The sequence below is a fragment of the Vipera ursinii genome (genome assembly GCF_947247035.1).
Source record: "Vipera ursinii genome assembly, chromosome: 6".
In the NCBI taxonomy this organism is placed as follows: domain Eukaryota; kingdom Metazoa; phylum Chordata; class Lepidosauria; order Squamata; family Viperidae; genus Vipera; species Vipera ursinii.
Window position 1 is genome coordinate 664086 of NC_139515.1, and position 21300 is coordinate 685385.

General features: G+C 47.3%; 1 protein-coding gene across 1 annotated transcript; it reads left to right on the top strand.

The window, feature by feature from the left end:
• The first annotated feature begins 3108 nt into the window (after positions 1-3108).
• On the top strand, positions 3109-20675 carry TTC38 (tetratricopeptide repeat domain 38). Its single transcript, XM_083366213.1, has 14 exons — positions 3109-3175; positions 6370-6447; positions 7934-8015; positions 9258-9429; positions 10239-10412; positions 11454-11529; positions 12947-13066; positions 13986-14045; positions 14676-14714; positions 15586-15667; positions 16840-17005; positions 17984-18143; positions 19070-19143; positions 20463-20675. Exons 1-14 carry the CDS (start codon positions 3152-3154, stop codon positions 20554-20556), a joined length of 1401 nt encoding a protein of 466 aa, XP_083222339.1. The 5' UTR covers positions 3109-3151; the 3' UTR covers positions 20557-20675.
• Positions 20676-21300: the final 625 nt, after the last annotated feature.

A 21300-nucleotide genomic window follows, 5' to 3' on the forward strand; every position in this document is an offset into this window, starting at 1 on the left:
GAGTCAGGGCCCGAGGTGAGTAGGACCTTTCTCCATCCAGGCCTTTGCTCAACGCAAGCTGACCTGACCATTCATTGGTTTGCATGACCAAGGTGGCGCCTTGGTACCACTGACAACGAGGAGGAGGAGGAGGGGAGGGAGGGGGAGGAGAAAGTTGGGGATCTGGCTCTCCTCTCTCGATCTCTGCGGTCCCTTCCGGCATCCTGGAATACTTCAGGTCAACTTGTCCATCCCAAACACAGGAGAGGCTCCGCTCACTGTCGTGCTTCTGGTAGACACGCTGCTGGGGGTTTGAGCAGGTCACCTGCAAGGGGGGAGGCCAAATACGAGGGGGTGCGGTTTTAGTACACCGACCCACGTACCCCAACAGAAGAAGCAGGAGCTCTGCACAGTGCATTTGGAGGGTGAGAGCTCTCAAGAAGAGCAGCTTGCCACCGTCCTGCCCAAGCCAGACACGTGGATTGTTTGGATCCTAGAACCCCCGAGCGGAGCGGTTGCCCTGAGCAACTGGAGTTCCGGGCCATTGTGGAAGATCTTGTCAATTCCTGAATGTTTGAAGCGTCCTGCCTGCTTCTCTTCATTAAGAAAGAAAATAAAATAGCCAAGTTTTTAGCGCTTGCCTTCAGTTTTGTTTTTAATTGATTTTATGGCTGGCTGTTTTATTGGTGTTATGAGCCACCCAGAGTGGTGACAGTCGACATAGAAATCTTTTAATTGGATTCATTAACTGGCTGCAGACCAGCCCAAACATTTTGTCCTGGTTGCGCCTTGAGTCTCCTGAACCCAAAGCAAAGCATACGTATCTTTTGAGAATCTGATTCAATCCCTTTTGAGAGTGAAGGGATTTTATTATGCTTAAGGTTGATGTTAGTAATATTGATATTAGTAGTGATACTTTGTCATCATCTTTGTTTATGTGCAAGCAGCTTTGAAGGTGCTTTATATTGGGAAATTAGTTCTATAAAAGCAAATGTTTCGTGCTTTAGGTACAGGGGATTGCTTGCATGAAAAGAGCATGGTAAGGGGAGGGGGAAAAGGAGTTATGGTGGAACCTGGGTTGTTGTTGTGTAGGAGTCATCATCTAGGAATTATTTTTCTGTACCTTTTGGCTCCTAGTACCAAGACCAGATCTCTTAGTTCTGAAGGGGTATAAAAGGCGGAAGACATCTTTCCTGGTTGTGGCCTTCATCTCTCTACCAGCCACGAAGAGAGAGGTGGCCACCCGACTCTGTTTTGATCAAAATAAAAGGTGTTTGCTTGCTGAAACCTCCGTTTCTTTTGGCTCTCTTAAATTCCCGAGTAACGCTGGGGCAATTGTGAGGCTAAGTGTAAAACCTTACAAGAGTGTTGTTTTGAGGCCTCCAACAGCTTCCCAATGTTTTCACTGTTGGTTTACACGCAATGTGAGGGTTCCTGTTTTCCAGATCTTTTCCAACTTCACTGGGATTGCAGCAATCCCGTCTTGGTCCTGTAGGTTTAGACTGGAAGAAGGGATGCGAGCCTGGAAAGCGAAGAGGAAAGAACAAGTAAGACAGTGTTTCCCAACTACGGCCACTTTTAACACGAGTGGACTTCAACTTCCAGAATTCCCCCATCCGGCTGGGGGAATTCTGGGAGTTGAAGTCCACTCGTGTTAAGTGGCCATAGTTGAGAAACGTTGAATTAAGGATATGGTAGAGCCTCACAAAGATTGCTCTCAGTTTGTGTATTTTTGTTTTGTTTGGGTTGCACACTGTTGTAGCATTTGCTTCATTTTGCTAGCAGGCTGGTAGTGCAAAGTGTGTGTGTGTGTGTGTGTGTGTGTGTGTGTGTGTTCGTGCACATGCATGCCTGGTTGCCTACAGAGGCTACTCTGTTTCATGCACAAGGCTAATGCTCCGGAAGTAGAAAGAAAAGTACAGTGTTGGTTTGCCTTGCTGGCTAGCCGAGTTTTGCCACGTTCTGTTGATGCCTTTTTTACCTTTGTTTAGTGCTTTGTGCAATTGCAACTGCCAGTCTGAGTTTTTGACCCTCCCCAAAGGCACTCCTGGTTGCAAGGCTTCTGGCTCTCGGACCATGGCGGAAAGCCCACCCGGAAGGAACATGGGCTCCTTTAAAAAGTTAAGAGTCACATTTCTGACTCCTAGAGGAGTTTATGAACAGGTCCGATTTTCTTGGTACAAAGGTGAGCAATTTATCCTTGTCTTTCCTCGGGAGGTTTTCCTTAACTCTGCCGTCTAGAGCTCTGGGATGGCCAAGACCAACTAAGTCTCTCCTAACTAGCTGCCCAGGACTGGCAGAGCTCAACGGCCAAGAAGAACGGGATGGAAGCTTAGTCAGGGAGAGACGCAACCTGGAACTCAGGAAAAACAACGGTGAGGACAACGGCTTAACTCCAGAAGGTGTGGCTGCTCCGTCACTGGAGGTTTTCAAGAAGAGACTGGACAGCCATTTGTCTGGAAAGGATTGGGTCTCTGCTTGAACAGGGGAGGTTAGACTAGAAGACCTCCAAGATCTTTCTTTCTTTCTTCTTTCTTTCTCTTTCTTTCTTTCTTTCTTTCTTTCTTTCTTTCTTTCTTTCTTTCTTTCTTTCTTTCTTCTTTCTTTCTTTCTTTCTTTCTTTCTTTCTTTCTTCTTTCTTTCTTTCTTTCTTTCTTTCTTTCTTTCTTTCTTTCTTTCTTTCTTTCTTTCTTTCTTTCTTTCTTTCTTTCTTTCTTTCTTTCTTTCTCCTTCCTGTTATTACTATTATTACTATTATTCCAAGACACTCTTTCCCGAGTGAAATCTTGAAACATTCAATCTTCTGCCCGGCAAGAAATCATATAGCCTAACAGAGTCGGAAGGGACCTTAGAGGTCTTCTAGTCCAACCCCCTGCGCAAGCAGGAGAGGCTATCCCATTTCAGCCAAATGCTCGGGCTCCGGAGCAGCCACAGGGGCTGCGGCTTCGGGCACCTCCGAAGGGACCCTCCGCGGGACCGGAGGAGCTGGAGCTCCGGCCGAGGAGACGGGGGGGGGAGCGACGGGCCCGCTCGCCCCGCACCGCCGCCAGGGAGCCCGGCGGGCCGGGGCGGGCCGGTTCTGCCTTTCGAAGGCGGCGCCTGCCCGCCCGCCCCTTCCTGGCTCCGGCTCGGAGCTGCCGGGCAGCGCTCCGCAGACGGCAAGCGGGGCGGCATGTCGGCGCTGCGGGACTGCAAGGTGAGGCGGGGGCTCCGGCTGGGGGGGGTCCCGGGGCGGCCGCTGGGGCTCTGGGCCGGGCTGCCCGCCCTTGCGGCGCCCCGGAGCCTCCCGGCCGGCTGCAGGGGTGGGCGGCGCCGGCGAAGGGGCCGCCTGGAACCCGCCGCGGGTCTCCGGGGCCGGAAGGGGTCCCGCTCCCGCCGACGCCTCCCCGCAGCTGCCGGACGCGGCCCGGGGGGCGTGGGGGGCCTCTCCGGTCCCGCCCGGCTTCCTTGCCCGCCTCAGCGGAGGGAGGCCGGGGGGCTCCGGGCCGAGCAGGGCCGAGCGAGCAAGGGAGCCGAGTTCGGATTCAGCCTTTTAGCCCGGAGCTTTCCGGGGTGGCTTCGGGCCGGTCAGCGCCCCCCGGGCCGCCCGCCGCGGGGTCAGCTGAGAGGGGAGGGCAACTTGTGGGCCACCTCGGCTGCTGAGCAGGTCAACGAGGCTCTCGGTTCGGATCCGGGCACGGCGGGGTGTGAGGAGGCGGACTTTGATCCGAAAGCAAGCCATCGCCAGGCAGCCGTAGCTACTCACGGGCCAGATTTTGTTTTTCAGGGCTGTGTGTGAAGAAAATACTTCGAGGGGGTGATTGTGTGTGCACGTGCGCTCCTGCATGTGCGTGCCTGAGCTCGCTCCCACGCTCACCTTCAAGTTAGTCTTGACCCCTGGAGACTCCTTGGAAATTTCTTGGCAATGTTTTGAAGTTTGGAAACCATTTCCCAGATGGTTTTCAGACTCTGGCTGGACTAGAACTCAGGGTTTCTGGATTTCTAGGTGAAAACCGGCTGGGTGACCTTTGGCCAGTCACCCTCCCTCAGCCCAACCCATAGGTTTGTTGTGGTTGAGTTATTTATCGAGAATAAAAAAGGTGGGATGGATATGTGTGTGTGTGTGTAAATTTTTTGGCTTGTTAGCAAGCCAAAAAATTTACACAAATATGAGCTGCCACTGCTGTGGCTACTGCCTGTAGATGAGATTTCGTCGAAATGTTGCTCTTATACCTTCAATTCTAGTGGGGAAAAAACTCGAATGACCAAAGATCTACATACAAACACCCGCGAAAACCTCAGAAAAAAAATATATATAAAACCACTACAACTTTGAGGGGAGAGGCCAATCACTATTTGCTAGTTATGGAAATTATGGTTGCTACTATTGATTGTAGCAACAGTAGATCAGGGGATGGAGCGGAAGATGGCGTGAGTTTCTGAACATATAAAGCTATGCAAGATTGGGGGTCTCTAAGTACTTGGAGGGGAGATTACCAGGAGATCCCAGACCTGTGCTAATTGGAGAATCAAAAGACCATCCTAGAAGAAGGGAAGGGGGAGGCCAAGAAAGCAACATGAAGTGAGCAGGCGTTACGCTCAGGTCAAAAAAAGATTTATCGCTCTTCTGCTTGCCGTGTCTTTTGACAGGCCTGGCATCCCCAGTGAGAAATAGCAGTGGTGTTATGAAAAGCAATTATGTCTGTCTTAGCTCCCGAGGGAAGAATGTCAAAAGCCGAGTTGTGTAATAATGATGAATTTTGTCTTAGGACGTATTCTCACAGTGCTAAAAGCCGGTGGCATTTGCAGGGCTGGCTATGAATTAAAGCTCTTTCAGTAAGGCATTCGACAATGTAGACCGCAACCCACTTCTTGGTAAGCTAAAACAATGTGGGATAGACACCATCATCAATTGCACTCAACCTGTGGTCCTCAGTGGAACTCCATCTCCATGGAAGAAAGGAAGCCGTGGGGAACCTCAACGGTTCTGTTTTAAGCCCAGTACTCTTCAGTAGCTTCATCAACGATTCAGTAAGGGGATAGAAGGAAAAGCCATCAAATTTGCAGTTGACCCTAAACTGACATCCCAGAAGACAGGCTGAGGACCCAGGTGGACCTTAAACTTCAACACTGTCTAACAGAACGAAATTCAGTGTAGAGAAAAGTCAGGATTTACACTTGGACAAGAAAAAAACAAATGTACAGGTACAGATCGGGTGAAACCTGGCTCAATTGCAGTATCTGTGAGAGGGATCTCAGAGTCCTAGTGGACCATCACTTAAATATAAGCCAGCAGTGTGTGACGGCAGCCAACACAATCATAGGTTGCATTAACAAAGGGATAGAATCAAAATAATGGGAAGTATTAGTACTGCTTTACAAAGCCTTAGTAAGACCACGTTTAGAATATTCTATCCGGTTTTGGCCACCATGTTATAAAAAGGATGTAGAGATGCTGCAAAGAGTGCAGAAAAGACAACAAAGATGATTAGGGCAGGGGTCCCCAACCTCTACTGTGCCATGGCCTGTCCGAAACCGGGCCGTGGGAGAGATGGGCAAGCATGCATGCGCGAAGCCCCAGTCATGTGGGTGGCAGGAAAGGGTGCACGTGAACCCCCCTTGCACGAGCAGAGAGCAGTTGCCCTTGTGTGCATAGCTCCACTCATGTGAGTGGGGGGCCTGCCCACCGGCCGCTCACACAGACGGAGCTGTGCGCCCGCCACTCCTAAGTGCCTCCCCTGCCCGGCCTGGGCCACCAAGCTGGGAAGGTTGGCGACGGCTGTGCTAGAACATCCATCACTTTTGTGGCTGTGTCAGAATCTTTGATTGCAGTTCTGCTCAACCTGTAGAACAACCTTCCATAATTAGTAAATGATGAGCACAGATGTAAGTATCCAAAAGTTGGTACAGGTAGTCCTCAGGGTACAAAGGCACTAAAAAAAAGTGACTTATGACCTTTTTCACACTTAATGGCCATTGCAGCATCCCCAGGGTCAGGTGATCAAAATTTGGATGCTTGGTGTGTGTTTATGATAGTTGCGTTGTCCCGGGGTCTCGAGACCCCCTTTTGCAACCGTCTGGTGACATCAGCGAGGAAAGCCAGATTCACTTAACAGTCATGTTACTAGCTTAACAACGGCAGCAAGAAAAGTTGTAAACTGGGGCAAATCTCACGTAACTGTCTTCCTTAGCGACAGACGTTTTGGGCTCAGAGGTGGTTGTGAGTTGGGGACTACCCATACTGTATTTTAATCCATTGAAGGTAATGAAAAAATACAACATTTCCCAGAGTTGCATAGATTTTAAGCCTCTTTGTTGTTAAAAAAGAAGCAGCATAAACAAGAGCTTAAAAATGTCGTTGTGTGTCTTCTGAATTTTGTGCTTCAGTTTTCCATTCTGCATCTTTTCCAGGCCTGGCAGGATGCAGGACTTATCCTTTCGACCACCAATAATGAGGCTTCTAAACTGTTCGATGCTGCGTTGAATCAGGTGGGAACGAGGAAGAGGTTGCTGAAGGGACGGGGTGGGGGTGGGGTGGCCATATAAGCATTCTTATCACTAGTGGTCAATTGCAGGACAAGGGGAGGGGGAAAAGGGGAAATGGCCAGCGGTTTTATACCGTATAGAGAAGCAAGTTGACGGTCGCCCCATCACTGGAGACTTTCAAGAAGAGACTGGACAGCCCCTTGTCTGCAACGGTACAGGGCCTTGTGCTTGAGACTAGATGACCTCCACGGTCCCTCCCAACTCTTCTGTTATTCTGATTCCGGTTATGGTTTTTGCAAACTTCCTAGCACTTCATAAATGTAGAGAAAGATATTTTGTGTGTGTGTGTGTGTGTGAGGATGCCTGCTTCTTCTCTCCTCCTCCCCCTCCCTAGCACAAACTGGTGTCTTGGGTACAATTTTATCTAGATTAGAAATATACACGTGTGACATTTTGGAGAAGGGGTGAATGGGTAGCAAATGCGAATTCCCCCCTAAGAATTCTCTTTATCAGTGGCTGCACACACAAAAGGAAGACAAGTCAGACAGATCCGGGCAATAACTGGGGAACTTTTTTTTCACCAAGGACTTGCTATTGCTGGCCAGATGGCAGCCCTTCTTGAACAAACAGATTTATTATAATGAGTTTGGGTTGCCGACGGCTAAAATACAATTTATTCAAAAGTGCCTGAAGGGAGAGAAAGGTTTAATTCCTAAACAGTGGCTTGTGTTCATTAACCGTTCAGAAAAAAGAGCAAGTTCTTGCCAATAGCTGTTTCCTGAATGACTCTTTAATGCTATTGGTTACTGACTGTGTTTGACCTGTTTTATTTCCCTTGACCCTCGTGCTTCACAGATCCTTCTTTCATGCTTAGATTTCTTAAGCGTCACAAAACACATTGCAGAAAAACTGGTACCACAATGCATTGGTTAATCTGCAAGAAATCACAAAATACTAACTTCGTAGCGACCTTTTTGGCAAACCCCAAGACATCTCTTGTGACATCTCTGAGACAAACCTTCTCTTCTGTCAGGTTGGGCAGATCAGACCCCTTTTAAAAAAAGACATTTAATTTGTTCGGGTGCAAATTCCTACATGCGCTGAGCAAAATCAAGTTGAATAAATTCACACTGAATTTGTGCGTTTTTCATGGAAACCCTGGAAGCAAATTAATTTAATGTAATTCCACCTAATACTTGTGACATGGTTGGAAGGCTTTGTGAAAGCAGTCCAAAGACTAGTCTTCAGGTTAATGACTGACAAAGCAGAAGCCAAGCAAAATCCACTCATAATTTTTTTTAATAAGAATAGAAACAAAAAAGGGACCTTAAGAGTATCTTGTTGGGCTTCCATATTTGGAAGAAGTGGCCTTTTAGTGAAAGTTGTCATTCTGGACCTCTTTCTCAAAAGGCTTCCTTTACAGTTTTTTCCTTCATTCTTTCCTTTCTTTCTTTTTCTTTCTTTACCTTCATTCGCTTCTTCATTCCAGTATGTGACTTGGACAAACGACCAGAGTCTCGGGGGCCTGGAAGGAACCCTTTCAAAACTGCAGGTGGCGGATCCTAACTTTGGTAAGCAAATTTGAGAAGAGTTCGGGATGTGGAATTGCCCAGAATTCTAGAGAAAAGGAACGCGGGATGTCCTCTTCTGAATTTCAAAACTTCAGTACAAAATGGAGCAGGAGTCAGGGCCAGCAGAAGCGCCTTGGGAACATGAAGGGAACACGAAGGTCTGGAATAGTTTTCTAGTGTGACAGCAGAGGTAGCTTCTTGACATGGGAAAGGTTGCCCATTAGCTTTCCATTTTTTACCCATTTATTTGGGAATGGGTTCCGGTTGACACTCCTAGAGTTGCACCCTGCATGGCTTCAGCACGGCTTCCTTCAACCTGGTTCTGCCTTGAGTTTGCAGCTTCTTCCTGACTGTTGATTAGTCATACTAGGGTTGGAGGCGGGGATGGGGTAGGAGGAGGGATACCCAGGTTCTTCTCCATCCTCACGTGAGGAACATCCCTGGAGGACTTTGGGTCAGCCCCCCCCCTTCTCTCTCTGTTCAATGTTACTTCATAGGGTATTTGTTATGGAGGAAAATTCAACGTGGAGTGCTATGCGTACTGTCTTGACTTCCTTCCTTCCTCCCTCCCTTCCTTCCTTCCTTCCTTCCTTCCTTCCTTCCTTCCTTCCTTCCTTCCTTTTCTCCCTCATCTTTCTTTTTTTCTTCCTTCCTTCCCTCCCTCCCTCCCTCCCTCGTATTCCTTCCTTCCTTCCCTCATCTATCTGTCTGTCTGTCTGTCTGTCTATCTATCTTCCTTTTTCTTTCTTTCTTTCCTCCTTCCCTCCCTCTCCCTCCCTCATATTTCTTCCTTCTTTCCTTCCTGCCTTCCCTCCCTCTCTCATCTTTCTTTCCTTCCTTCCTTCCTTCCTTCCTTCCTTCCTTCCTTCCTTCCTTCCTTCCTTCCTTCCTTCCTTCCTTCCTTTCCTCCCTCCCTCCCTCTTTCTTTCTTTCTTTCTTTCTTTCTTTCTTTCTTTCTTTCTTTCTTTCTTTCTTTCTTTCTTTCTTTCTTTCTTTCTTTCCTCCTTCTCTGTCTTCCTCCCTCATATTCCTTTCTTCCTCCCTCCCTCCCTCCTTCCTTTTTATCTTTTAAACATTTACAATATAATAGGCAAATATAACCTGTAGTACAGCCGCTCTTTTTAAGCTTAGCATAAAGCTTTTAATTTTGTAAAAATATTGTTACTTGGCTGATTCATTGGCTGGTTGATTGCTGCTCAGCTGCCTATAGACTTGAAAAACCCTTCTGACCTTCCTTTGCAGTCATGGGCAACGTGATGGCCAACGGCCTGGTTCTGGTTGGTACCGGGAGTTCAGTGCGGCTGGACAAGAAACTGGATGATGCCATCAAGAACACGGTGTCCCTTTCACACTCTCAGCCACTGACTGAGCGGGAGAAACTGCACGTGTCTGCCCTGGAGCTCTTCGCTCGTGGGTAAGTTGTTCTTTGGATGAATCGCATTTTGCACTTGCGGTCAAATCTCGGTCTGTAGACATCCATAGAATGAGTAGCTTCTCTCCGAGGCCTCCGTTGCAGATTTTACAACTTTGGGGTGGATTTCTGGTTTGCGGTTTTGTGCTCCATTGATTTTTGCCCTTGACCGATAACAGCTTGACCGTATCTCTTGACCGTTGCACTAAGCTCTGTGGTTTTGAACTGAAACTTCTGTCTCCCAAGGAAGTGCAGGCCGGGCACTTTCTCCGCATGCTCTAAGGGGCCGTGCTTATCTGGACGTTTTGAACTCAGCTCTTTCTCCAGCAAAGCCTGTTTGGAGTGTTCAGAGTTCAGGCCGTCTCTCTCCTCCACAAAGGGTTTGCAGTGAGGGGCTCCTGGGTGGTCTCCGAGCCTGCCTGTCTCCTTGCAGACGTTACCCTAACTAGGTGACATCATCAGGGCTAGTAAGGAGCGGGGTTTGCCGTCGGTTTATATTCTGGTCTCTTGCCTGACTCACATTTAATGATGGTTGCAGCGTCCCAGAGACAGGCCATCCCCTTTTGCGACCTTCGGATGAGCGAAGTCAACGGGGAGGCTAGATCCACTTAACCACCGTGTTATTAATTTAACAACTGCAGTGATTCGCTTCACAAATGTGGCAAGGAAAGTTGTAAAATCGGGCAAAACTCACTTAACAAATTTCTCACTTAGCAACATCAGTTTTGGACCCCATTGTGGCCGTAGATTGAGGACTACCTATACTTACAGCCTCGCGTGGACACTCATTTGTCAACTTTTGTCCTCTGCAGGCAGATGTACCAAGCCTGTGATACGTGGGAACAAATCCTGCAGAGCAATCCGACCGACATGCTGGCCTTAAAATTTGCCCACGATGCGTATTTTTATTTGGGGGCCCAGGATCAAATGAGAGACTCCGTTGCCCGGGTTTATCGTTACTGGACTCCAGATATTCCTCTTAGCAGGTGAGGCAGTTTTGCTTCTGAACTAAGGTGTTCCTTGGCTTAAAAAAACAATTAAGGCCTTTGAGGTTTCCCACTTCTTAATCCAAGAGTGCAAAAGTGAATCGGTGGGATTCCGGTTTAGAACCGAAACGCCATTCTGGCTGCACGTGTTCCCCAAGCTATTATTTTTCCACTGGTGTTGCACAAAGGGCTCCAGTGTGGAAGGGGTTCTGTGCACAGTTTAAGCCTCTTCCGTTTTCTTTCCTCCCTGCTTTTTCCCCTGTTTCCCTTCCCACATTGTTATAAGCCCCAGTGATGTTGCATGCATTGTGACATCACAACCTCACCGCCTGCATTGTGCGACACGGTTTCCCTTTCCAGAAATGCCCCTTAGCCCAAAGTTCTCTAGCTTCCCCTCATTAACAGTGTGTGTGTGTGTGTGTTAAACAAACACAATGGAAGATGAAAGAATTGGGGAGAAGGTCTGGGAAAGAATGGAATGAACCAGGATTCCATTAGGAAGACTGTGGCGAAGCTTGTGATGAAACACAGAAAAAAAAGTCCATCTACTCAGCATTCATCCTGGATGAATATATTAACCGTGTTAAATTAACCCACGTTCAGACAGAACATGGGCCCTAAACGGACAGTGGCCCAGGTTCACCCGTCTTGCTAAAGCACAAAGAGTAGAATGCAGAATAAGAGAGTTGGAAGGGTCCTTGGAGGTCTTGTAGTCCGACCCACGCAGAGACCTGTCCTTCTGCCTTCCTGCCATCCCCGACCTCGGGGGGCTTCCTGAAGGGGCCACCTGCTCACCTTCAGCAGACTCCAGATTCATCCCCCGGAGGGGGCAGGGAGACACACCGTGGCCCCTCAAGATAAACCCCAAAGTTAAGATATTGTGCAGTTGCTTAACTTGATCTGGTTTGGGAATTCAGGGACCTCTAACCCAGAGCCAGATGGACTTTGCCTCTCAGCAAAAGTCAGAAATGTTGCTTTGAAGAGGCGTATCCAAGCGACGCTGATCAGCCTCTGTGTGAAACTTTCCCCTTTTCCCTTTAGCTACATAAAAGGCATGTACGCCTTCGGCCTGGTCGAAACCAACTTCTATTTCCGTGCTCAGAAGATGGCCTTTGAGGTAATGGAAAGGAGACGCAGACCCGTGCCAATGGAGAATCCTGCCCTTCATTTTTTGACAGAGAAGCTGAGGGAGGGGGGGGGAATCGGAAGAGACCGGTAATATCTCTCTGAGCCACGCAGTTTATTCAAAGGCCGAAGTTTCCAGGAATTCCATCCTCGGATGCAGAAAGAGCTTCAGCCTTTAAATAAAATCTGTTGGCGGCACTATCAAACATGCTCTGATTTTTTGCTACCGTGGGTGCGTGAGCGTGGCTCTTGGTGGCAGATGTGGCCATCTTAATTTCCTAAGAGCTCAACAGAGGAGATTCCTTCGAGATTTCCAAAATGTTGATGCCACCCAGATTTTTGCTCCCAGGAGCAAAGAGGAGACAGAACTGATGCTCAGCTTTAAGAAGATTGTCTCAGCATTGTGTCTTCTTCTCTAACTGGAGCACGTCACCCTCCTCTATAGGGGGGAAAAAAGTCTACGGGAGCATTTGGAGGGATATTATGATCCCAGCGGGACTGACAGAGAGGGAGAAAGAGTGACATCCTAGTAACTGACCAGGTGGAAGGAGGATGGGATGGAAGCTTTGCTTGTCCTCATTTGAGGTTTTGTTGCTGAGTCCAAACTTAATGGTTCTCCTTGGGGGAAGAGGGGCCTTCAGAAGTCCTCCAGGAGAGGACCCAGCATTGCCCAAGGGAGCCTCTAGAGAGGACATGCGCAGAGTTGGGTCTCTCTTGAGCTGACCCAGACTTGGCTTATTCTTCTCTTCCTCAGTTTAGAGGGTTTTCTGAAGTCTCCAGCTGCATTTCTTCCTGGAACCCTGAGGAACTTTCTGCTAATATACTAGCTAGCCCAGGTTAAAGGAACGTCAAGATGATCTCTGGCATGGAGAAGGCGTGAACAAGTTTAAGGGGACTTTTGCAATAGACTTGCACAATATGTTACACAGTCGTGAGAAAGAGGGAAATGTGAGAAAGGAGTTCACCTTAGTTCTGTACGTAAGAGATGGGAGAGGAGGAAACCTGGAAAGCTTTCAAGATTGACGTTAGCACCGTGAGGTGGCCCAGGTTAAGAAACGTACGCAGCAAGGATTTAAGCGATGCTTTTTATTAGAATAAGGCTTGGCCTGACTGAAAGCTTGGCTGAGTTCTGCTGTGTCCCATCTTACAATAAACAAAATCAAGATGGAGTTCTTACGCATTTCTCTTTTGTGATTCTGTCTGTCTCAAGATTTGTGATCTTTTTCGCCACGCTCCCCTTAATGCTTCCTTCCTCATCCCCAAACCCCAGCTGTGCCCCCCTTTACACCTTGCTCAGCTGAATCTGGGTTTGGGGTTCTCCACCGTGTCACTCATGAAAAATCTAGCCAAGTCTTACACGAAGTTTCCTCAGAACGCACCATTTTCTTTCCCCTGCATTCTTCAATTAGGCTTTAGCCATCAATCCGAGGGATGCTTGGTCTGTCCATGCTTTGGCTCACGTGAATGAAATGACAGCGGATTATAAGGGTGGGCTGGCGTTCATGAAGCAAACGGAAGACAACTGGAAGGTAACCGTCTACTTATTCATTTTTTTCTAAAATGGCCACCAGCTTCCTCTCACCCTGAAGGGTTCGTGGCACTTTTTGCCACGTGTCGCATTATGTGGCAACAGTGGCTCCTTATAGGGTAGCTGCAGGTTGGTTGAAAGAGTCAGGGTGGAGACTGAAGCACCGCCTCTCTTTTATGCGTATCTTCTGCAGTGCCTTTTGGAGAGCAGGTTCAGTGGTAGATGCAGACCGCTAGCAGATTTGGAGTGATTTTATCAATATCCTAGATTTTTATTGCACTTTGGATGCTTGGCTTATTATTGGCGTCTTGTGTGTGATCAGCTTTGCTGTCCCTGGATACTTCACAGGAGACAGATTGGTAAACCAAAATAGGCAAGGAAATGAAATGGTTGATGTTTGGTGATCCATCAGGGAAGCAGCCAAAGGATTGATAGTGAGAAAACTCCATTCGGATCTCGTTACTGTCGCCACTCTGGGGGCAGGTCTTGGCCAAGACGCTGCTTGCTTAAGCCAGGGCTAGGATGCCTTGGCTCTTTTATGACTCGTGCACTTCGACTCCCAGCTATGCTGGCTGAGGAATTCTGGGATTTGAAGTCCACGAGTCATAAAAGAGCCAAGGCGGCCTAGCCCTGGCTTAAACCTATTCTTCAGGAATATGGAAGTTTACATCCTGTTCTACCTTAGCAGACTATTCTAAGAATGAATATTGCAACAGGGACTGTCAACATCAGGAGAGGGATGGGGGAGCGTATCACATCTGGAACATCAGCCTAGTAGACCAAACTCTTTGGCCTTGGGTTGGTCATCCAGGCGTTTCTCTAATGATAGCTTCCGATAATGTACTTCTGGAGGGCGTTTCTCTTCTGCTTCCACCAGAACAACTTTCTATCTTACGGTGATTGTGCTTTCTCCATTCCAGGACTCTGACCTGCTTGCTTGCCACAATTATTGGCACTGGGCGTTGTATTTTATTGAAAAGGTAAGTGGGCTTTTCCACCACTATCTCTCCTTTCAGAAGGGGTCAAATGCATATGAGAAGGGGAGAGCTGGTATCATCTCAAAGTAGTAGAAATAGAACAAGATGTTAATCATCCCCTTTTTGTGAGAGTCAACCTTGCTTTTGATGCGCAACTGGGATGGAATCAGGGCATTCGCCAGCAGTTCAGAAAGCTCAAAGGGGCACCACAACCGTGAGGGTCAACCATGGGTTTTGCTTTGGCTGACCTTGGGGCAGATGTGGCATCTGGTTTGTGTGTTTTGCGCTGAGTGCACTGGTTTAGTATTTCTAGTGGGATGATGGGAGCTGTTGCACATGCGTGGCTAATTCCTGAAGCTGATGGTGGCAGTGATTTCAGCAGCCACAGTGCGAGTAAGACTCGCACCCGGGGCTGAACCGAGGAAACCTTCTTCCCTTGGCCAGAAATGTGGTGTTTACAAATCATTGTTTGTTGGGCTTTTTATATTCTCCATTTTCTCTCGGATGCCAGTGCTCAGTAATTGCAAGTAGGACAACGGGTTGCTGGGGTTGGAATATTGAGAAATTAAAATTCTGATGACTCCTTCCTCTCCTTCCTCCCCTTCCTCCTTGCTAATATTATTGTCTGTGCAGGGTGATTATGAGGCCGCTTTGACAATTTATGACACCCACGTAAGTACTAGATTCCTTGCTTTAACCTTATTCTTATCGGTTGCACTCAAAGCAGGGAGTTTTCTTCCTGCAAAATAATTACATTTTTGTACAAAATAAAACTGGATCTGCAAATTGAGCATGCCAATATGATTTACATGATAGGTGCTGCTTTTTTAAAATAATAATACATGCTCCTGAGTACGTAACGAGAGAGTTCTTCAGAGTTAAAGACACACTTCTGTGTACACCAGGTTACACAATCTCTTGTCACAGGGGACCACTGGGGCGGGGAGGGGGGAGGTTAGTCTTTTGTTGAGTTGTTAAATCAATCTGGGGTGTTCGACTTCTCTCTGGAGTTGGAGGTCTCCGTATCTCTACTGCCAGTTAGAGACAGTCCAGATTCAGCAGTCCAGCTCTGACAGTCCTACACTACCCTGCGGTCGGTTGTGTATGAGTCGGTGCTTGTTTAGTCTGAGAAAAGTGGGAGAGAAGAAAAATCTGTGCTGCAGCAAATTGTGGTTTTTGTGGCTCTCCTGTGCACTTCATATACCGAGGCCCATTTTCTTGTGGGTACACGATGTTTCTTCTCCCTAAAGTGCATGTGTGCACTTTATTGGTTATTTGGGGTTGCAGTAGCCTGGGAAAAATAACAAAATTTGTGCACTGCCTAACTCTTCACTTAAAGGGCTTTCTGCCTTCTGTGAAATCCTTTCTTTTAAGCAGGAATCATCGGGGTAGAGGAAACGCAAAGTAGGAGTAAGGATACAGGAAGAGGAAAAAACTACCTTTATTTTGGTAGCTGTTGAGGAAATCGAACAGTCAAAGCAATGCTATCCTCCCCCCCCAAAAAATAGCCCAGTCTAAACTCTTAATGATTTGGGGTTTGCAGGTTGCGCCCAGCTTGCAGCTGAGTGGGACCATGCTGGACGCGGTTGACAACTGCTCCATGCTGCGTAGGCTTGAATTAGAAGGTAAAAAAAAAGTGTTTTACTACATATATTTTCTAAATGTCTTCCGGAAGAGATCTCCTTCGTTTTGCTTCACCTTCTTCCTGACGGTTTAAGTTCATATTTATATACCCTGTCAAACGAAAAGATTTGTTCAGCTCAGTGTGTTGAAAACTGTCAACTGGGTGGGACCCATTGGTGAGTTGTGTTTAATTGGACAAGAGTGAGCAGCTGAGGAAGGCTGAGTTATGTTCTCTTCTGTTGGAAACTGACCAAGGAGAGAAGCAACCTGGAATTCAGGAGAAACTTCCTGACAGTGAGGACAATTAACCGGTGGAACAGCTTTGCCCCCGAAATCCTGGGCGCTCCATCACTGGAGGTTTTTAAGAAGAGGCTGGACAGCCATTGTCTGGAATGGTACAGGGTGTCCTGCTGTAGCAGGGGGCTGGACTAGAAGACCTCCAAGGTCCCTTCCAGCTCTCTTCTCTTCTAATCTGTTCTGTTCTGTTTTATCCCATCCCATCTCGTCCTATCCCATCCCAATCCAGTCTAGTCTATCCCGTCCCATTCTATGTCTTTCCATTCTGTTCCTGTTCTGTTCTATTCCTGTTCTGTTTTGTTCTGTTCAATTCTAGTCCTGTTCTATACTATCCTGTTCTGTTATTCTACTCTACTCTACTCTACTCTAGTTTTATTCTGTTCTGTTATTCGATTCTATTATTCTGCTCTTATTCTATTCTGTTTTGTTTAATGAAATTAATCAAAACAATGATAAAATAACCCACAAAATAATCACAAGGTGGCAGTCTGACAACAAAGCAAGCATGACCTCTGCCTTGAGCTTCAGACATGCAGCGGGTGGGTGGGGGTGGGGGGGGCAAGAGGAGTGAGCACAGTTCTCTGGGGGGGGGGGCAAAGGCTGGCAGTTCTTGCTTGCCAGAAAGGAGCAAGGGGAGCTCCTGGCTCCCAAGTGGGGAGGGGGCAGAGCGGAGTCCATCTTGGGGGGAGGGAACCGGTTTTCACCCGGAGTCTGCTGAGCCCAGAATTGGCCCCCAGCAGACGGAGGCTGCAAAGTGTACAAAGCGGTGACTTTATAAGTGACTTTATAAGTGACTCAGACACTTATATTGCCCCCCCAAGCTCGCTCACGGGGAGGCTGGCCAGTTCTCAGACATAAAGTCCTCCTCTCTTCCTAGGGGTGCAGGTGGGTGACAGGTGGGAAGCCGTAAACCAGGTGACGAAGAGACACGCGCAGGACCACACCTTGATCTTCAACGATGTCCACTTTCTGATGGCCTCCCTGGGTGCTCAGGATGAAAAAACCTCCCGTGAGCTTCTCACCACTTTACGGGACCTGGTCCAGTAAGTGACCCAGCCTCCGTGGCCTTAAACGTGGGCTGTTTAAGAGGAGCATCTTCATAAAGCCAGTGGAAGGAAGGGGGGCTGTTTTGGTTTCCTGGACTAGTCTGCAAATGGGGGTCACCCGTTCTTTTCCAAGAACTACGGGACGTCTTTGACTTCAGGTTACAATGGGGAGTAGAATATTGTGGCTAACCAAGGCGGCCGTTAAATGAGTCGCACCCAATTTTACAACCTTCTTGTCCTCTACTTAGAACCACAATTGAGCCCAAATTTTCTGTCGTTAAGTGAGATGTTTGTTAAGTGAGTTATGCCCCATTTTACGACCTTTTTTGTTACCGTTGACGAGAAAAAAGCCTGCAGCTTTTCACTGTGTTCAGCTTCTTAATGAGCTTGAAGTGCTGTTGATATCAAGCATGGCTGCCCATAAAAATATAAATTCAGTCTTAACCTGCCAAATCTGAGGAATGTTGCCCAACCATCAGGCAAAAGAACTCAGTGGGATCTCTGATGCACTTCCAGCAACACGAGGCAGTCGTTCAGTGAGTCACGAGTAAGTTTATGACCTTTTTTTGCCATGGTTGTTAAGCGAATTGCTGCAGTTGTTAAGTGAATCATGTCATTAAGTGAAGCCAGCTTCTCCCATTGACTTTGTGTGCCGGACGTTGTCTGGGAAGGTGACAAATGTCAATCATGGTGACCCTGAACCATCTTAAATGCATGCTGGTTGTCCAAAGTTTTATCATTTGACTTTTGGGGTGTTCCGCTGGTTGCCTCTTTTTTCAGTGAGGCAACTTCAAACGGTTGCTAAATGAATGGCTGTAAGTCAAGGGTTGCCTACAGTGACAGATTTAAACCTTCTTCGCTTGGGACTTCCTCTGGGCTCTCTGCCCTTGCAGTGCCAGTGAGAAATGTTTTCCTTCGGGGCTGTTAATGGCCCAATTTCACACGGGTCGCTTCCCATCTGGGTCTCTTTCCTAGGACGCCCAACGAAGATGACGAGCTGCGCCTGGTTCCCAGTCTGGGGCTGCCTCTTCTCCAAGCCTTTGTGGAGTTTGACCAGGGACATTACGACAGGGTGGTAGAGCTGCTGTACCCCATTCGATATCAGGTGGTTAAAATAGGAGGGAGCGACGCCCAGGTGAGGAGGGAACCAGGTTTTGCTGGCGTTTCCGTAAGTGTTTTGTCCCTTTATCCCAGCCTGGGCCACTTTAATTAGGCTGGCTGAAGAATTCTGGGAGTTGTAGTCCCACGCACCCCAAAGTGGCCCCGGTTGAGAAATTTACTGGTTTATCCTGTTAGGGGTGGGGGACCTCAGGAAGTTGTATCCTACACACATACACAAATCAAGAGTGACTGAGAAGCGCAACAGGTCCATAACTTAGGTTTGGAAACTCAGTTAGTAAAGACCCAAGATGTCATTTGAATAAAGTGTCAGATGGGCTCCTCGACCCTGGGCCCCCCACCTCCAGGGGCATGCCGCGTGCAGGATGGAAGGCCTTCAGCTGGCTGGTGGGACCGGAACACCCATTTTGCGATCTTCCTAACACTTGGGTGCAGTCTTCCAAGTGTGGCCTTACCAAGGCATTGTAAAGTGGTATTCATACTTCACGTGATCTTGATTCTATTAGCCTAAGTAGGGGGGGTATTCATGGGGGGGGGGGAAATCAAACAGGTCCAGAGGGTGGCCGAGACCATGTCATCAAAAGCCCACCTCTTTTTTCGTGTATACAACGGATGTCAAAAAAGAGGCGGAGCTTCATCCTGGCCAATATCTTGACTTTTTCCAACCTTCCGCTGCAGATGTTGCAGTCTGAGGGTTTGCCAACCTGAGCAGCAAGCATAATTCATCCTGAGCACCACTTTCCACCTTAGAGCCCAGAGCAGAGGCCGTTGATTTAAAAATAAAATTTTGGAAAGGCAGACACTCCTTTCCTTTCTAATTCTATATTTGGGTAACTGCTGCAAGCTTCCTTTGCCTTTACACCTAATCGGTTCCAGACGCTCACCCTGCAGTCACCTTGCTAGGAATAACTAACGTCTCTTCTACATCTCCTTCTCTTCCAGAGAGATATTTTTGCCCAGTTCCTGATTCACGCTGCTTTAAAAGCTGAATCTAAAGCCAACCAAAGACTTGCTAGGTAAGTACAACATGTGCTGGATTCTGGGTTTTACCTGGCTGAAAGACAGCAATGAACGTAGAGGTGAATCCTGGTTGCAATCAGCAAGAGGATCAGGGATTCAGTTTCTGAATGGTTGACGTGGCGGAAAGTTCTGCAGCCACCACCAGATAGCAAGGAAGTCCATTTTCTTTGGAGGAGACATGAACATCTGTTATTATATGAAAGAAGGCAAGAACTTTTTGCTTTTATTTTAAATGCCTACAGTTCGTTACAGACTCCCATTAGAGAATGATTATTAGCCCATCCCCTGCTATTAATTAACTTGCAGTTAAATTGTATCTGCCCGGAAATGCAATCTAAACCATTTTGGTATTACCAAAAAAGCTAACAGCTTTCCTCAATTCCAGCTGGAGGCTTGCGACTGCCTGGAGACGCCTTGTTCTCTTTTATCATCTTGTCCCTATTTCAAGATGTTTTTCTGATTTCTCTGTGTGATCCACAGATGTGGGATTGACTGCTGGGACCAAACAGTCCTGCTTAGTTTTTTTTTTAAGATGAACTATTTTGTAGTTTACTCTGTAGTTTTTATTTAGTCCAGATCACTGACCTGTAATGGGGAATTTGATTTGATTAACCAGGACTAGTAGGTGCGGTCATTTATTAAATTATTTTTGAAGGTGTGATAAGGTGATTTGGCTGAAAAATTAAAATGAGTTTTGAAAAATTCTCCAATGATGGATACTTGTGTTGAATTCTGTTGATGTTGATTAGCTGAATTGGCAACAGTTAGTTTCTTCATGGAATCAGAGTTGTAATGCACTTTTAAGATATCCTTTAGTGTTTAGTCCAACCCCATGTTCAGCCAGGATCCACTACAGCAGGGACGGGCAACTAAGGCTCCCTTACAGACAGTGAACTTCAACTCCCAGAATTCCTGAGCCACCATGAAGGTAAACGGGTTGTAAGGGGGCCGTAGTTGCCCAGTTGACAGATGGCTACCCAGCCTATTCTTGAAGACCTTGTAATTTTGAATGGCCACTAAACAAATGGTTGCAACTGGAGCATATCTCTATGGATTTCCAGCTGTGGAATTCTGGGATTTGAAGTCCACCCATTGAAAGTTACTGAGGTCCAGAAACCCTGGGCTAGCTAGACGGTTCATGAAATTCCTCCCAGGTGTGGTTTTATAGCTACCTTTGAGGTCTGCCAAGAAAGTTGCACTTCTTTTCACCCGGCCCTTCCAGGTCTTATCTGGGGAAGTCTGAGGAAGCTTCGGGTTTTAAGAAGCTCTTCTGTTCAAGATAAAATGTTTCAAGTTTTGTCCCTTTGTTCTTTAGGTGCCTCCTTATAGAACGTGATGAACTCAGACCAAACTCGCCACTAACTGAGCGACTGATGCGAAAAGCAGTAGCTCTTCACGCCGTGGGATAAATCCAGCTTCCAAGTTAAGGAAATTGTTGCCCAACCTTGCATAACTCCAAGGAATTTGTGTGTTCTTTAGTAAATAGTATCTGGAAGATTCACCCTTGCTTAATATTGCCCCATCTTGATCTTATCCTCTGTAGTTTATTGAATGTTAGTTGCTTCCATGCAGCTCTATAGAAACAAAAAGGCAGCCAAATAAAGAAGGCATCTGCTTGGTGCTAATTTACAAATTCTATTTAAAAAATTAATGGGGTACAATTTGGGCTGCAGGGCTATCAAATAAACATTTGGTTATTCAGAAAGTACGAATGTATTGCCTGTTTTTTTTTTAAAAAAGGTTACATTCTGGATCTCAAAACGTGTACATGCATAATAGACAGCCCTGTGAAATTTAGGTGTCCAGCAGTGATGCCACAAGGGGAAAAACTGTCCCCACGCCTAGGCCATCCCCAGGGGAGGAGTTGAAAGCGTTTCGTGTCCAGGAGGTGAGGGGTCTGCAGACATTTTCTCAGCCCTCCTTCTGACCTGCGCAATATACAGGTCCTTCCTCAGTGGAAGGCAGGCTGGTTGCGGTCCTAACTATCCGCTGGAGTCTGGACCTGCCCCATTTGGTTGCTGTGCCAGAACAGTTGTAGACGTACAAAGGACGGGCTCAACAATTCCTCTGTAGAACCGTATCAGCAGCTTCTGGGACAGTCTGAACTTTCTGCGGGAAGAAAATTCTTCATTGTGCCTTCTTAATGATGGTTC

Coding starts and splice junctions, on each gene's coding strand:
- TTC38 (XM_083366213.1), top strand. CDS start 3,152: ATGTCGGCGCTGCGGGACTGCAAG. Junction 6,448..7,933: donor TCGATGCTGCGTTGAATCAG/GTGGGAACGAGG, acceptor TCTTCATTCCAG/TATGTGACTTGGACAAACGA. Junction 14,046..14,675: donor CGTTGTATTTTATTGAAAAG/GTAAGTGGGCTT, acceptor TTGTCTGTGCAG/GGTGATTATGAGGCCGCTTT.